General features: G+C 40.7%; 1 protein-coding gene across 7 annotated transcripts in view; it reads left to right on the top strand.

Moving 5' to 3' along the window:
* Positions 1-18,390, top strand: part of LOC104665010 (schwannomin-interacting protein 1) — a 626,299-nt gene that overhangs the window by 567,685 nt on the left and 40,224 nt on the right. Inside the window, exon 1 of one of the 7 annotated variants that reach the window (XM_010366703.1) lies at positions 14,453-14,959. The exons of the other annotated variants lie outside the window; for them this stretch is intronic. Coding sequence (XP_010365005.1) covers positions 14,882-14,959 — 78 coding nt within the window. The 5' untranslated portion in view covers positions 14,453-14,881. Of the gene's footprint in view, positions 1-14,452; positions 14,960-18,390 lie in introns of those variants that run through there. 7 annotated transcript variants of the gene reach the window in all.

Raw genomic sequence — 18,390 nt, 5'->3', positions numbered from 1 at the left:
AAAATAGCTTAAAAATAATGTCCCTATTCATTTTTTTAATTTGATGGTTTAAATTCAGTCACGTTTTTGTTAAGTACCATTTATGTACTCAGAGCTATTTTATTAAGAAACGACATGGGCTGGCCGTGGTGGCTCATGCCTGTAATCCCAGCACTTTGGGAGGCCGAAGCGGGCAGATCACAAGGTCAGAAAATCGAGACCATGCTGGCTAACACGGTGAAACCCCATCTCTACTAAAAAAATACAAAAAAAAATTAGCCGGGCCTGGTGGCGGGCGCCTGTAGTCCCAGCTACTCGGGAGGCTGAGGCAGGAGAATGACATGAACCCGGGAGGTAGAGCTTGCAGTGAGTTGAGATCTTGCCACTGTACTCTAGCCTGGGCAAGAGAGTGAGACTCTGTCTCAAAAAAAAAAACAATAACAAAAAAAAAAAGAAACAAAACTAATTGCCTATGGCAACTGAGGAATACAGATAAGAAAATTTTATTTAACTTTTCCCCCTTAATTTTCTCATTACATTAGCTTGAAGAATTTACAGCCCAGTTTTTTCTTTTTGTATATCCTCAAGTCCTAAAGTGGCCCTGAAGCCACTCAGAAATTGGCCCTAGTTTTTTCCCAGAAACATGTATTGTCTGACTTGTATTTCCTTTGAGTGTTGTCCGCAAGTCCAGAATTACTCGCTCTCAGGGAGGGTCAGTCTGTTCCAAGAATTTTATGTGCTGCATTGGCGGTGTCCATATTTTCAAGTCACAGCATTGGGTAGTAATATATGTACAAAGCCTTACATTAAAAAAAAAACCTTCCAATTAAGACTTTAGTTTTCATGAAATAAATTATAGTGACTTTAATATTTTAATAAGCTCTCTCCCGAAAAAAACTTATAACAGCAATTATTCCATCTTATTACTATTTGACTTAAAAAGAAGCTAGGAGCCAAAAAGAAGCGGGGAATTTAAAGAATTACAAATAATCCTTTTAAAGAGTAAAGACCTTTTAGTTATAAAGTTGACAAACACTTCAAAAACTCAGCATAGACAAACATCCTTTCATTGTGGGTATTCAGAATGGATTGCTCTCTCTTTAGCATGTTAAAAGTTCTAAAATTATCTTTAAGGCCTTTTTTTTTTTTTTTTTTTTTTTTTTTTTGATAAGCACCAGCCAAGCAGCATTAGTGGGCAGGAAGGATGATGCCGGAGGTTAGAAATGTTCAACTGCAACATTGATTTGTGTCTGTCTCTCTCCCTCTCCCTCGCTGGCCTTTTTCTCGTTAATGAGGACTAGAATGTTTCCACATCAGTTAACTGCCTTCATAAAGCACCAGAAGGTCACACCAGCTCCAGACTGATCCTTTTCTTTGTGCCTATAATATAATTGGCTGATTGTGCGGGTGATGAGCGCCCCCTCCCCCAGCCCGGTCCCAGCTCCATGTTCCTAAGCCTGCCTCACTGGTTTCGGAGGACTGGAGAGCAGCTCAGCTCTCTAGCTGCGCGCTTCCCGGCACAGGCAGTGCCACTGCGCAGGTTGATCAGCGAAACAGCATCCATTTTAATCTGCGGGGAGCCCCTGCCTTACCAGGGCGTTCTCTCCGCCCGCCAGTGGATGCTCCGCGCCTGCGCTCCGCAGCCTCACTCAGCAGTCCTGCGTTGGGGTCTGCGCCCTAGGATGCACTGAGATGGTACATCAGGATAACTGCTCGTATCAGGTAAAATTTAAAGCCTGATTCTGAGGCCGGCATCCTTTGGGAGAGGAGGCCTTCCTCTTCCAAAGCAGCAGGTTGCCTCTTTCCGGATATTCAAGGGATTTTGCCATCCTCTGCGCCTGGCCTTTATCACATACAGTATCTGAATTGTAATTAGGTTTTCTGAGGAGCAGTGGGGCAGAAAACACTGCTTCCTTGGCCTTTAAAGCATTCGTGAAATTCACGGAGGTGATTTGTCCTTTGCATATTCTGTATGTCTGCAAATAAGAGGAATTGCTTTGGACTGTAATTTGAATTTAAGGGAATTTCAGAGGAAAATCTGCTTGGAATCTCACATCGATAACATTGGAAAACGTAATTTTTGCTCGTTGCATAGGATGTGAGTTGCTTCACATCCAGCTTTTAGGACTGTCTTTAAGAAATTATGTAAATAGATAGTCGCGATTGATAATCTTAGAAATTTTCAAAAATCACCCAGTATGCACTTGATGTTTAAAGTTGCACTTGTGTGTCTTTCTGAACTTATTTTTACTGGTATGTTGTTTTAATTGGTTGATAAATAAGGATTAAAGTATCAACATGCATCAAAAACTCCAAATAGAAAAATCTTAGTAATGCATATTCATTTGTATGCTAATTTTCTACTGGAGTTATGAATTAGACACTTAGACAATTGCAAAAGATCAGCTCTAGAGTGTTTAGTAACTCCTTGTTAGGACTTGGACTGTTGAGGCAACATTGAAAGTATCTTTGTTGAAAACAGACAGCAAGAATGTTCTCAGAGAAATTGCTCTTTGCAGCAGCAGGCACGGCTGGTCCAAACTCTGGAGAGTTAATGTAGGGATATTACTCAACTGACTGAGTTTAGAAGCTCTGAGAGACCAATTATCTAACTTAACAATGCCTCTTCCTTGTGTGAGGTGGGTTACCTGAGACAAGCAAGTGTTTCTCATAAGGTCAGATTTCACAGTGGTAAATATGTGCAGACGAAATAGTACATTTCACAAGACTCAAGGCAGTGGTTTCTCAGCTAAGTAACATGTGCCTATAAAATGTATTCATATACTTTGTCTTGCTTAATAACTAGAAATTTGTACTTACAGATTTATTTTATAGTATTTTCATTTTATGGTACATTTAGGGGCATAGATCCTAAATATCCAGCTTCATGCTTCACAGTAATTCTTTCCACGAGAAAGGGGTCAGAGATGCTGAGAAAACAACCAACATGTCACTTACACATAATATAGAACTTGAGGGTAGGGGATGTCAAGTATCTATGGAGAGCCTAATCTACACATGGCATGGCTGCAGGTGATTGAATTACTATAATAATTAAAATAACTTTCTCTTTTCAAAGAAGCTATTTACTTTATTTTTGAAGGGCAAGCTACTATAAGATTATTCTCTATGTCTTTTCATTAGGTTTAACATAAAAGCATTGTGTTCGTAGGTTGAAAATTGGTCAAATACCAGCAATTTCATCTGGAGAGAAGGGGTTATGTTAGCATTCTGCTTCTTCCAAAGGAAGATAAATTGATTTTATTTTACATGAGCTGCAATATATAACAGTGTCATTATGTGTTTAATAGTTTTGAAGTATTTATTGCTTTTCCACAGTAAAATTAAGTGTATTGGTTGGGTAATAATGGTCAATAGATTCTGCATCTGCATGGGATTTTATAGTAGAACTACCTACATGTGTGTGTTCTTTTGAAGCGCTGTCTTTATACATAGCTCAGCAAAAACAGAAACATTAACCTTGAAGCCAAATCTTAATCCCACTTAGAAACCTTCATTTTAGAACCCAGCTGGCACTACATGTAATTGAATTCAGAAAAGGTGCTTTCTCTAAGTCCTTAGCTTGATGTTTGTAGTCACTGATGATATCTGCAGTTGAATGGCTTTCAGAAACTTCCCCACCATTTTACAAGGACTTCCTTATTTTTTAAGGATGATATTGCAGTGGTTAAAAGCAAATTTCTTAGGTTAGCATTTTTAGTCAGTTGATAGAATTTATTTGAAATATTGATTCCTTTTCTCCCATAAATGATATACACCAAGATTTCTTAATGGATAGTTCATGAATAGGGGCTTCAGGGACCATTCCCCTGAAAATTGCATGCACATTTTGGTGCTTTTGTATAGATGTACATCATTGTTTTTGTGGTTGTTATTGTCATCATAATTACAGCAATAATAGCTTTCTATGTGCTTTACCTACCCCTGCCCTTGCCCACACTCCATAGTCTGTTTTCAACACAGTTTCCAAAATGAGCTTTTAAAACTGAAGACAGATCATGTCCCATATCTCAAAAATTTTAGTTTATCATCCTGCTCAGAGTAAAAATCCAAGTCCTCACAGGGCTTGGATCAGCTCATCCCTGCTTCCTCTTGGACTCCTCTCCTATATTCCTGATTTCCTCCACTATCTTCCCACCATGCTGGGCTGGCCCTGCACCTGCTATTCCTTCTGCCTGGCATGCACCCCTACCTCCCCTACCCACCCCCATCCCCGCCTCACTGTGTAGCGTTGCCAGATTTAGCAAATAACCTACAGCATTTGGGACATACACTAAAATATTGTTCACTGTTTATCTGAAATTCACATGCAACCAGGCATCTTATATTTTACATCTTATACATATTTACCTTATATTGTCACCTCTACCCCCATCCATTACTCTCACTTTCTGCGAGTGTTTGCTCAGATGTCACTTCTAGGTGAAACCTTATCTGGATATAATCTGTAAACTTCCAGCTCTCCAGTTCTATCCCAATATTTCTTTCTTTCTTTCTGTCTTTCTTTCTTTCTTTCTTTCTTTTTTTTTCTTTTTTGAGATGGAGTCTCGCTCTGTTGCCCGAGCTGGAGTGCAGCAGTGCGATCTCGGTTTACTGCACCCTCCCTCTGCTGGGTTCAAGCAGTTCTCCTACCTCAGCCTCCCAAGTAGCTGGGATTACAGGCGCCCGCCACCATGGCCAGCTAATTTTTGCATTTTTAGTAGAGACGGGGTTTCACCATGTTGGCCAGGCTGGTCTCGAACTCCTGAACTCAGGTGAATCCCCCCCCCCCCCGCCTTGGCCTCTCAAAGTGCTGGGGCCACCGCGCCTGGCCTATCCCAATATTTCTATCATGCTTCTCTATTTTTTTACTTATCACCATTTATCATAGTACATATTTTACTTAATTATTTGTCTATTTTCTAGCTCCCTCACATGATGAGGGCAGGGATTTTATCTTTGTTCTGTCTGCTTTCCCAGTGCTTAGAATAGGTCCTCAAGTAATACGGATGGATATGTCTACTATTTGTAAAATTGACTAACATAAAAGGCATTGTAAATCCGGGCGCGGTGGCTCAGGCCTGTAATCCCAGCACTTTGGGAAGCCGAAGCGGGCGGATCACGAGGTCAGGAGAAACCATCCTGCTTAACACAATGAAACCCCGTCTCTGTTTAAAAAATACAAAAAATCAGCCGGGCGTGGTGGTGGGCACCTGTAGTCCGAGCTACTCGGTAGGCTGAGAATGGCGTGAGCCGGGAAGGCGGAGTTTGCAGTGAGCCGAGATCGCGCCACTGCACTCCAACCTGGGTGACAGAGCAAGACTTCGTCTCAAAAACAAAAAAAAAGAAAAAAGGCATTGTCAACATTCTATGGCACTGTGGTTTCTTATTTTATGACTTTGAGTCCTACTCCTTCCCCTCTTCCACCATTAACCTGCACTGTTTTCATTGTGTGTGGGCTGGTTATCTCTCCCCGTATTTCTTGTTAGTTTTCTCATCTGTGAAATGGAGACTTTCCCAGTTAACTTCCTGGCATAATTGTTGCCAGGTTCCCTGCCAGAGGCTGCCTTTCTGCATAAACAAGTCAGTTATCATGAATTAAGAGCTCCCTTCCTCTTATGTCATTTCTTCTGAGCACATCAGGGGTTCAGTGAGGATTGTTCAGCGGCCCAGGGAAACCGTGTCTCACTTCATTTCCCAGTTATATCTTGCTAATATGTAGAAATACAATGGATTCTTATACATTGCTTTTCTAAATGGATGGCTGTTTTGAAAAAGAGAGCTTCGCTGCTACCGAGAGCCCGAACACCCCTGTTTGAGCAAGGCTTTGTATGCACTGTTCTTTGAACAACTTAAACCAAGGAGGAATAAACAGAAGGAATTCTCCTACAGAATTTTTCATGGTTGTTTTGTTTCGTTTTTAAAGGTGCTCACATTGTCGTTATCTTCATATACTTTTCTTCCTCACAGGATTTATGTTAGCAAAGAGGTTACTGAGGCATGTGTTGTCATTTTTGGTCATAGCCCTGTTAAAAGATAGAGCTATTGACCTCCATTTTCCAGTCTTGGGAGGAAGCCAATCTCTTCAGGAAAGAAATTCGTCCACAACTTCAGGCCTGGCAGCCTTCAAGAGGCCAAATTTTTCTAAATGGTTTTTGATAGACAGCTTAGAAATATTGTAAACTTGAATGCACAAATTTAGGTCGAAGGGTCCGTTTTGCTTAAAAGCTCTTAAATATTTTTTCCCTCTTTCCTGGAGTGGGGTTTTGGGATAAGTGTGTATATAAAAACAATGACGTGCTTTCATACCTTTCTTGCCATTGCTTAAATTCCCTTATGACCGCCCCAGATATAGATCACACTCTGACATTCTTAGCTACTGTGGGAATGGAGACTTGAAGAAGAAAAAGTAAAATAGTGTGTGAATAACACTCATCTTTTTCCTCCCGTGGGAGCATAAAGAGTCCCTTCTTCAAACACATACCAGGTCATGAGAAGCATGGTCAGAAATCTTTAATGCCTCCCTGTGTTCCTTAGGAGACATTTCAGACTCCTCTGCATGGCCTTCAAGGCCTGACATTTGTTTCTGAACCCTGGGCAGAAACGCTTCTCGCTCCAGACCCTTTACTCCTGCCTTCACACTGCCATCAGTTCTTAGCTGCAATGCCTCCGGCTGAGATGTCACCTACCCACACACCACCTGCTCCCACCCACTGCAGGCTAATGCAGCTTTCAAGGCTCAAATGCCACCTCCTTCAGGAAACTTTTCCCACTTATTTCTCAGTCCAAATTTCTCCTTCTCAGTACATTTTGTTTTTACTTGTATTAGAACCCATTTACAACTATTTACATATAGGTCTGTCTCCTCCACTAGATGACAAGCGCCTTTTTTTTTTTTTTTTTTTTTTTTTTACGGAGTCTTGCTCCGTCACCCAGGCTGGTGTGCAGTGGTACAGTCTTGGCTCACTGCAACCTCCACCTCCCGGCTTCTAGCGATTCTCCCACCTTAGCCTCCTGAGTAGCTGGGATTACATGCACCCGCCACCACGCCCAGCTAATTTTTTGTGATTTTAGTAGAAACAGGTTTTCACCGTGTTGGCCAGGCTGGTCTCAAACTCCTGACCTCAGGTGATCTGCCCACCTCGGCCTCCCAAAGTGCTGGCATCACAGGCGTGAGCCACCGCGCCTGGCCGACAACAGGCTTCTTTCTTTAAATTTTCACAAGTCTCTGCCTTGTACACAGAGTATGCGTTCAATAAATGTTTGTTGGATTGAATTGCACTTTATGCAATTGTTGCTGTTCTGAGTCCCTAGGATCAGGGTTTCCCATCATAACCCCAGAGATAAGCTCAGATCCATATATTGTAACAAGGAGTTGGTGAAGCTGACCTCAGAAGTCCATGTGCCTGGCTTCTCAGCCTCTTGGCCAGTTGCCAGCACTTTAAACATTTCTTGTGCCAGAACGGGGGGTGCAGTGCAAGGCACAAAATAAATGAATCACTGGGATGCATAGACATTCCAGCCTTCCCAGAGACAATGCATTAAGAAAATACCTCTATGCCTACTTATTCATCCAGAGAATTTTCCCAAGATGAACCTCATGGTCTATCCCCAAGTGCTTTGCAAATACTCATTTCCAAGCTTCCTTTCTTACTATAATGAGTTCTGCAAAGTTTTAATACATCCATCTGCCTTATAAAGGGATAATTTTACTACCGCATGAAATACCAAAGTTTTCTGTGGCCAAATGTTTCAGCCCAATTGAGGTATCATACCCAGCACGTAAAATAAAAGACACCCCATGTTGCTCTTAAATGATAAAACTAGGGAGTATATCAGTTTAAGTAGTACATCAAGATATTCTTAAAATTCTTGTTGGAGAAAGTAGTAAACAGTCTTTTATGCCCAGATTCTAGTGGGTCATTTAATGGTTAGCAAAGGAAAGCAAATATATTCTATCCCTATCGACACCAGGACAAGTGAGGACTAGTCTCTCAATCCCTTCTTCCTGTGACTGAGAAAACAAGGTATCAAATTTGAGTTCAAGATTCCACCCAATTTAAGCCTGGATTCATCCACAGCAGGGAAAAAGATATTAGAATGGAAAAGGGAATTTCAAAGTATTTTGGTGCTCTATGTGATGGAGGCTTTTAAATATAAGTTCAATAAGACAATTTGCTGTTTTAGTCTATAGATTTTTTGATGGGGAATTTTTTTTCTATAGTTAACAGTGCTGAAGAGTACTTGGTCTTCATTGTTTTGCCTGTTTAAAGTATAATTATGTTCTGCCTTGTTGAGATATAGTTCTGTTTTTCCAAAGAGGTAGTAACCTTTGAAATCAATAAAATAATTTGGGCGATAAATTTATATGCTTTTTTTTTTTTTTAGCTTAGATGACTGGAAATCTAATTTATATGCTTTACCACAAAAGGAGCACAATGATAAGAGCCCCACATGGAAAAAAAAATTAGCAGGGCTTCACTCTGGGCCTGATCTGAAATAGAAATTTAGTACAAGCACATCATTTCTATTTAAAGTAGCATGTGGGCCTCAAACTTCATGATTCAGACTTCGAGTGATTTTAAGAAGTACATATGTGAAACATATTTTAATCCAAAGGTCTAGTATTTATTCTTGGAAAGGATGGTGGTGATGGGGGATGGGAAGGAAATAGGGCATCTCTGTGGAAAATATCACATTGCATTGATGCTTGTTTGAAAGTAGAGACTCCCTGTTCATGCACATACATACACACAAATATATAAAATATTGGGTAACTAATCACAGTTTTACATACAGAAGCCCATAGAGCCATATCCCATTGGAGTCATATCCCATTATTTATTTATATTCTCTATACCAAGGGAAAGTTTGAAATCTTGGACTTAGTATTCCCCTGTGCACTATTATATAGGAGCATCAGAAACTACCAAGCTTCCTGAAATAGAAAGTAATTTGACAAAACTGCTTGAATTCAAAAGAAAACAACCATCAGAGAGGCCTAAGTGACAATCAGTGTAGGAAAGCCATTAATGGGGAAAGAACACACAGATAAACATAATGAGGACTTTATAATTGGTTCTACTTGGAAGCTGTACGATGGTCATCAGGGTGACCATAGTTGCGTTTCTCGTGCTCAGTTTTAATTGAACAGGAAGATTTACAACTATGACCCATGATCTTTTAGATGTGGGAAAACGTGTGACACTCTGTCTACTCCCAACACTGCCACATCCCCACCCCACACTTTTAATACCATTATTTTAATTTTTTAAAAATCTATACAGCAAAGTCCTTTAAATGGCCTGCATATTTTCATGGCTTTTCTAGCTATCAGAATACTTTAATTGAAAAGCAAACTAAATTTAGATGAACTTTGCACAGAAGAAAAAAATTATTTGAAAAGAGGTTATAAATCTAGTACATGGAATATGGATGTTAAGGCCGAGGAGAAGGCAGTGGGAGATGAAGGGTTAATCAGGATGAAATCAAGTTTCCATGTATGAATAGGAAAATCTTTTGACAGTGCATAAGTGATCTCCCAGTAATGTGGTCAGTGTTCTCAGAGTCAATAATTTCCACCAGTGGCTGATAATGATCATTTAAAAGCATTAACTCAAGTGAGCAATGTGCCTCGCAATTCAGATCATGGCTCAACAGGAAACCGAAGCTCTTCATGCCAGTCCTTGAAATTCAGAGCAGGAGCGGGAAGAGGCTTTTTCAACCTCAGGGATTCTAAGTGACTGTGAGTAGGTTTTCTAAGGGAGAGCACTGGTAACTGGGCCCATCTTATGCGTGGACAGTTCATTCTAGAGAGGGCAGCAGCAGAAGAGGTACCAGAGACCATCCCCATAGAAAGATAGGAGTGGCTGTCTTCCCATTTACAAGCTACTGCCAAACCATCAGGCATTACTTTCAGCTCAAGTCTCTGCCACGGTGGTGTTTGGTTTTGTGTTTTCCTTTCCTGTATTCATTTGGACCACATGGAAGTGAAATTAATTACAGTGTTGATCCCAAGCATGTGTCAAGGTCTTGCCACCCTGCCTGGAAATGTGGTTTGAAATAGAGGGATAATGGCTTATAATGATTTTTTTTTTTTTTTTTTTTTTTTTTTTTGCAAGTTCTAGAGCAACCCTTCTACACTTTAAAGTGTATTCAAAATCCTAGGGATCTCTTTTTTTTTAAAATGCAATTTCTGATTCAGTGGTTCTGGAGTGGGACTGGAGGGCTTACATTTCTAGAAAGCTCCCAGTGCTGTTCATAATCTGGTTAGAGAACACACTTTGAGTAGCAAAACTCTAGAAAGTTTCACGGATCAGTGATGCCACACATAATAGGAAACTCTCAGATATTTTAAGCTGGCATAAGCTATCCTGAAAATGGTGGCACAGCTCGATCTGGAAAGGGTTTGGGCTGTGAGCCTATCTATGTGCTGAGCTTCTTTAGGGAGGGTGCACAGTGATGTCACCACCACTGAGAACTGCCCTCAACCTCTTGCATTCATGTTTCAGGAGCAGATGTTCTATTACTTGTCTCTGTATAGTGCTTGTTAGAGAATCATTTATGACAAAAAAGGAGCTAACAGATAGAGGAGTGGAATGGTCTTTTAGTATTCTCAGTACTATTCCTTGTTGCTGTTGTTTTGTTGGGAAATTTCCATCTCGAATTTTGAGGTGCCTTTCTCCAAAAGATAATATATTATCAATGTATGTGTATATACATATGTATGCATATCATTACTATATTACTAGTACAAATATATTAATTTGTATGTATATATACATAATCATGAGAGTTCAGTTTTTCTCATTTTAATTGTATATTTAAGCCCACTCTGTTAAAATTAAAGTAAAAAGATATTAGTAATTAGGCATATCATTTTATGTATCTTACTGAGTCTTGCAGCCTCTAAATTTTTATAATTTCATCCATATTAGCTATCGATTGTAGGTTGCTAAGTGGACTAGAATATTAACCCAGATAAGAATGAATTCACATAGCAGCTGAACCCCAAGTGGAGTGGACTGAGGTCTGGAAATCAGTACAGTCATGGAGCCAGGAGAAGAATACTGCTTTGCTGCTACTGTGAAAGCCATTTTTACGGTCTTTAGAGCTTTTCAAACTCTGGTCTGCAGAGTGAGTGGGGTCTGCAGGGTCCTAGGGCTTCCTTTCCACAGAGCTTTCCTGAGAGGCTGTGCTGGGGCTGGGATAATAGGAGAATAGAGCATCCAGGTGGGGCGTGGTAGCCCTCCTCATTCAATCAAAGCAGACCCTTTTTTCCTTTTGAAGATATGTGAGTTCCACAGAAGATTTCAGTTGAAAAGCACTATTAATGTTTCCTACTGTGGACAGCATTTAGAGGAAACATTTTAAGCAGCGCGGTCCTATTTCCTCTGTTCACGTACTTAGTCAACAGCTCTTCATTGTGCGCTTATCGTGTGCAAGGCAGTGTTCTACATGCTATGGGGTAAACAAGATGAATAAACACAAATCCCTGTCCCCTTAGAAAAGAGCTTGAAACCACAGTGGCTGTTGGAAAGAAGCAATGGTGGTGCTAAAAGACACCAGGTAAACTGGAAAGGAAAATTCATTACATAGCGTACTAGGTCCTAACATCAGTGAAGTAGCTTCCTTTTCATTTCTTGAGGCTTCATCAGGAAGAGATATGCGACAATACATGCTGGGTGTTCCAGATGTATGATTTGGAAAATGTTGATTCAGCTCTTGATATTGTTATACAGGGAGCTGTATTAGTCCATTCTTACACTGCTATAAAGAAATACCTGACTAGGTGTGGTGGCTCACGCCTGTAATTGCAGCATTTTGGGAGGCTGAGGCGGGTGGATCACCTGAGGTCAGGAGTTCGAGACCAGCCTAGTCAACATGGTGAAGCCCCATTTCTACTAAAAATACAAAAATTATCTGTGTGTGGTGGCGGGCGCCTGTAATCTCAGCTACTTGAGAGGCGAAGTGGGAGAATCGCTTGAACCTGGGAGGCAGATGTTGCAGTGAGCCAAGATTGTGCCACTGCACTCCAGGCTGGAGATTCCATCTCAAAAAAAAAAAAGGAAATACCTGAGACTGGGTAATTTATAAATAAAAGAGGTTTAATTGGCTCATGGTTCTGCTGGCAGTACAGGAAGCATGGTGGGGGAGGCCTCAGGAAACTTACAATCACAGCAGAAGGTGAAAGGGAAGCAGGCACATCTTCACATGGCCAGAGCAGGAGGAAGGGAAAGAGGGGAGAGGTGCTACACACTTTTAAACAACCAGATCTCACGAGAACTCTTATCACCAGAGCAGCATTAGGGGGATGGTGCTAAACCATTAGAAACCACCCCCATGATCCAATCACCTCCCACCAGGCCCTACCTCCAACATTGGTGATTACAATTGAACATGAGATTTTGGTGAGGACACAGATCCAAACCATATATCTGGAGCTCTGCTAGATTTGTCTGTGTTGAACTCTAATCTTTAAAAGCTACACTTGGATGGGCGTGGTGCTTCACACCTGTAATCTCAACACTTTGGGAGGCCGACATAGGATCACCTGAGCCCAGGAGCTCAAGACCAACCTGGGCAACATAGTGAGATCCTGTCCCTACAAAAAAATTTAAAAATTAGCCACGCATAGTGGTGCACACCTATAGTCCCAGCTACTCAGAAAGCTGAGATGGGAGTATCACTTGACCCTGGAAGGTCAAGGTGGCAGTGAGCCACGATCATGCCACTGCACTCCAGCCTGGGCAACAGAGCAAGACCCTGTCTCAATAAATAAATAAATAAATAAATAAATAAATAAATACTATACTTGATTATTTTATTGGGCACAATTATTTCTTGCAGAGGCGGCCAGTGTGGGATGGTCTGGCACACCCATTTAGAGTGTGAGCCGCAGAGGCAGAGAGCCCATGTTCATCTTCCTTAACCTCACTGAGCTCTTTCATCTTGCTGTAAAACACAATTGATAGTAATATCTACTCCAAAAGATTATTGAGAGGAGTAAAGACACATGTAGGAGGTGCATATAAAGTGCCTGGCACATGGCAACGCCTCCCTCAATAAAGGGTAGCTATTGTTATGTTAATATATGCCAGGTAAGAAGATGCATGCTTCCTTCATTTTAACTAACCTCCTTTGGCAGGATTTAACATACGCAGGGTCCTTCAAACAAGAGCGTACTTTAACCCCAAAGTCTTAGCCTTGGTGAATTCTCCTGTATTTTGAGTACCTGCACTGGACACTGGGAGCAGCATTCTGTGGCCAGCATTGCCACAGCCCCGGGAAGCATTCTGGGCTGACTGCATGCAGACAGCGGGACCCCCATCTGAAGTGAGGGTCCTGGGGTTTGGAGGAGAGTAAGACAAGGGAGAACTCTTCCAGAGAAAACCCTGCCCAAATGCAGATGTGGTTCATGAGAGACAAATTGTTACTGTAACATCTGACAAACATGCAATTAATTCTTTTCGGAACTGAGGTGGGGCAATGAGAATGGAGTAAAGGGAAGATTTCACTTTGGCTCGGGGCTACAGAGGGAAGTATTTCCTTTGTAGAAGTAGGGCCATTATAAACTACCTTGAGACACATTTATGCCACAAGTCTTCTACAAATTGAATTTTAAAAAATGTGGAGAGAAATAAGTAGACATTGAAGGTGAGCATGTCAGCAGAGGTTCAGATGCCAAAAGGTTATCTTGAATGGCCTTTTTGCTTTTAGAACTCTGTTCTTAACAGTGTTGTGGTTGCACAAGAATCTATATTGGAAAATTTATTGACTAATATACTTGCTGCTTTCTATCTAAGCTTGTAACAGTGTAAGATGGTGTTGCTAAATGAAGGCTTGCCCTTTGAATTCTTTTCTGACCTATTTCTCCTACAAACAGTAGCTTTATGTTTTGGAAATAAATAGTGGGCATAATTTGTAGTTTATGACAGTAGTAAGCTGATCCTGATGAGCATGTGTTTGTGTGTGCACTTCTGCTTGTCTGCGTCTTGCACCAAAACATCCTCCAGCTGTGGGCCTTTTCCCTCTCTTTAGTAAAGCCTGTAAACAAAACCAGAAGCCATGGGAAAAGTGTAAAGAGAGCAGCAGAAAAGAACATTTGCTTTTGTGAAAAAGCCCGCCACTGGTTGAATTTTAAAGAAAAGTTGATGGATCTTTTTCTGTTGCCTATATTAATAGAACAAAGCACTGCTCCTGGGCAGAAAGGGCCTCCTCTGTGTTGGAAGTGAGTTTCAGTCTCGTCCTGGAGATCCTACCAGATGAGACTTTTACACGTGATTTTAAGAAATGATCAGTTTAGGGGGAAAAAAGCAAACATCTGTGTTACAGGTCAGCCTTTAAATTATACTGTTTTCGTTTTGTCATGGGATACCCAGCTTTTAACTCAGTAGTGAAGTCGGCTGGGCTGGAAGTTTTCACATCTATTTTTATCCCACACAGTCTACCCGTGGTTCAGATTGTTAGTTTCCTCACAGAGCTCCAGTCCACACTCAGCCCTGAACAGGGGAGTTGAATCAGCTGGGCTGAAGCTGAGTGCCTCTCTTTTCCTTTCTTGGGAACAGGAAAGGTGCTGTGGAGAGGAATTGGGGCGGGATCATTCAGGGGAAGGTGACAGCAGATGGTTGGAAGGCTGGAGTCAGCAAGCCAAGTGTCAGGGGTAGAGTGAGCCTCAGAGAACAGCAGCTGCCCGGTGCCAGAGCAAGGAAAGGCCGGGGAGGCTGGGCGGGGCGGTGTCTGTGGGGCAGAGCAGGGCAAGAACACACACGGCCGGGCACAGCCTCTTAGCCAGCTCTCCATGTCAGCATGAGCAGTAACCAGGGAACTGGGCAATTGGCATATCAGCCTATCAGAATTCATGGGAGGTTATTTCTTAAGTGAAATTCTAAAGAGTTAAAGGATGAATTTGGACAGTGATGGAATGGATGACATCATCAGTCAAGAATCCTCATTGGATATGGAGGGGAATTATAAAAAGGTAAGGGGGGAGAGCTCTTTTGTTTATAAACAATTGGACCATTTTTCTAACTGGAAGAAAGATCACCCTTGAGGAGTGGCCAAATTCCACATTCAGTGGCTATTGCCATAATATAGTCAGGAAAAACTAAATGCACAGAATCAGATGCATTAAACTAGGAAAGTTCTTTCTGCTTTTCCCAGCTTATATTCATTAATATGTTACAGCAGTAACTAAAACACACATGTTGTTACTCTGAAGTTGAAAAAATTCTATTATGCATTTAACTGCTAGGCAGGCTTTTTATGTGAAGGAATTTTTAAAAAATTACTGACATATTTACAGTTCTCTGACAAAAAATAATTACTAGAATGTTTAACCTATTTTTCCAATTTTTTGTTTGATTTTATTGACAATGAAAAATATCAAGTTTTAGTTAACATGTTTGGGGTTTTAAAAATTGATACAGTATCTGTTATCTTTTGCCTGCCTTTTTTTCAAAAGTCAGTAAGTATATTTTAAGAATGTTTTATATGGTAGTGTTCTGGTAATCACAGGCCCGAGTAAAAATAGCTTTAGTTATATGGGTGAGGTCATGAAATTAAACTGCAAGTATATGCTTATCTGTCCACAGAAGCCTAAAACACATACTATGTCCTTCCCTCTTCATTATTTGCCATAAGTCAAGTGTAGTTCACAACATGGCATAACGTGAAGAATAAAAGCTCTTGCATCATGGGCCTGAAAATGAAGACCTCTTTACCTTAGAGGCAAATATCAGTTAATGATAGAACAGTAAAACTTGCTACTTGATTTTTAATTTGATCAAATACATCACTAACTTTTTTCCCTGGAGTGAGATATAGAAAGAAGCTTCTGTCATGATAGAGCCCTACATATAGTAATGTAAAATATAGTAGTTTATATCTTATATACATACATGTATGTGTGTGTGAGAGAGTGTGGGGACTGTTTTAAGTATATTCTGTACTTCCTAGAGCAGTTCACAACAGCTTATGTTCTTTCTCCAGAAGCTGAAACTTAAATATGTAAAAGAGGTTTCAGTGACCTGCCATGTTGCCCTTTGTGTTTTTCATCCCTTGTGATCCCCAAGTCAGGAATGAGAACCCAAGGTGATAGTTCGCTGAGTCTTATAACCGTAACACTTCTCAGCTGTCCGCTTCTACCGGAAGTGGTGTGCAAAAGATGCTTGGGACACTCTGCCGTAAGAGTCAGATTGCTTATCCAACTCTGCAGAACAAGTGTAGCTATCTTGTACTTCTGCTGTTTTCAGTGTCAAAGAACTGGTCATGGTTTCCTTTGTCAAACTATTTCTCGAATAGAAAAGTATAGGTCACTTTGCACTTAGGAAAAATGAAAGACATACCATTATTAATGCATTAACAATGAAGTCATCACCGCTGTAGTTTTCTTCTACTTAGAGAGAGAACCCAGATGCCTGGAATAAGTGAGCAATGATACACCAGCAACCTGAGACAGGGCTGACTAAAGCTACAGACATGTAAGGCTCAAGGAGCTTTAAAACATCAACAACAACAAAACAGAATTATACTGTGTAACCCATTATCTAATAAAGGCAGTAGAATGCCACATATGATTTCAGTATCTGATAGGTTAGTACAAAAAAACTGCGAGATAAAACTTCTAGATGTGTGGAGTGCTCAGAGATCAGTTCATTGTGTTCCGGACCTTAAACATGAGGGTTGTTCACTTCTCATTCCAGCCTTGTAAATACCTTTCTCAGGCAAAGTGCTTTCAAATTTTTATGTGTATCGTGATTATTATGAAGACTTCATTATAATTATCCTTCTTTAATCCCACTCTTTATAATTTTACTGAGCTTCTAGTGAAACAGGGCAACATATGCTTTTTTAAAAATATGAAGAATAAGAAAATAGTTACCTACTATAAAAATGACTTTCCCTGATTAGAATCTTCCTTTTCTAATTTTTTTCTCTAATATTTTTGCTGTTTTGTTGGCTAAGTAGAAAATTAAATTAGATGCCATAAAGTGGGGCTCTGCAGACTTTTTTGACCTTGCATTCATCAGTAAGATGGTTTTGAGTCCATGCCTGTAATATACACACATTTTTTTCAGAAATAGCACCGACTACTATAAAATATAATATGTATATACAAAAGATATATATACAAATAGACATTTTAAAGAATAAAATGTTTAAAATATAAATATAAGTAAAAGTTGTAATTTTTTTTTTTTTATCTCCTGTGGTACTTTCACCCCATTTTGAGGTCAGTTGTCAAAAACAATTAAAAATTTGATACACCCCTGCTTAGGTACCATAGAATTCCCTGAACCAGTCGTACTAATAAATACTACATGTGTATAGGGATTATTTTACAGGGTTGTTTTGAAGTCAGACAAACAGCCTTCAGGGGGAAAGGTCACTTTCTGATGACTAAAATTAGATTCCACCAAAGCAAAGGAAGAAAAAGATTATGCATCTGTTCCTTTTCCGTGGGGAAGGTTTTGATTGTAAGAAAAATGTTTCATTAAGGACCTCTGGTTTATTCAGTAGTAATAGTAAAACTGCACTCAACAGAAAACAGATCTTAATGTTTAAGAAGAAAAGTGCAGACCTTAGCAGAATCCGAGGTATATGCGTTCAGCCCATTATTTCCCTGCCCTGCTGTGAGCAACTTCTGATCCCCTGATAAAGAACCACAGAGCTGATTGTCTTCAGGACCAACATGGTACGCAGCATCTAAGTCAGTGTCCTCATCCATTCCACCATCACTTACTGAGAGCCCTCTCATGTTCCTGGCACTGTGCGTGGCGCTAGGATCACCAAAGGGGGACTGAGCTTTCCCTTCAGGAGCTGATAGCCCCAATGTGGGAGGCACATAAAGGAGCAAACCACATGGAACTGATGCTGCCTGGAGTGTCCAGATAGCTGGTGTGGACTTCTAAAGTGTGCAGCCATTTAGATCTTTTCGTGCCCCAGGAATGTGTACCTTAAACATGAGAGTTGTTCATGTGTACATTCTTGGGGCAGGGAAAGATCTAAATGACACTAATGGAGAGAGAGAAAAGGAAATTGGGAAAATTTAATATAGAATATGGCAGAAGACTGGCTCCAACTTTGTCCCAGAGCAGAGAAAATGCAGGGAAGCTGGTATTGCCTTCTGTTCCTAGGCCACTATGCACAGAATTAGGGAGCTGACAGCAGGGCGGTGAGTGGGCCCAGGGCCGGGCCAGCCGCTCGCTTCGCTTTGTTCCTCAGGGGTGCCGTCTCAAGTGTTGTGCATCCAATTATGGTGAAAGATTAGGGAGGACCCTGTGAAAAAATTAAAAGGCTAGAAGGAACAATATTTAAAGTGAAGCCACAGCTGCGCCTCATGTTTTTTTTAAAAGGTGAATGGAAATGACTGCTTGAGATAAACTGCAATAAACAGGAACACAGAATGCC

Source organism: Rhinopithecus roxellana, chromosome 1, assembly GCF_007565055.1.
Source record: "Rhinopithecus roxellana isolate Shanxi Qingling chromosome 1, ASM756505v1, whole genome shotgun sequence".
In the NCBI taxonomy this organism is placed as follows: domain Eukaryota; kingdom Metazoa; phylum Chordata; class Mammalia; order Primates; family Cercopithecidae; genus Rhinopithecus; species Rhinopithecus roxellana.
The sequence above is the reverse complement of the archived record's forward strand: the minus strand, read 5'-3'. Positions and strand labels throughout refer to the sequence as shown.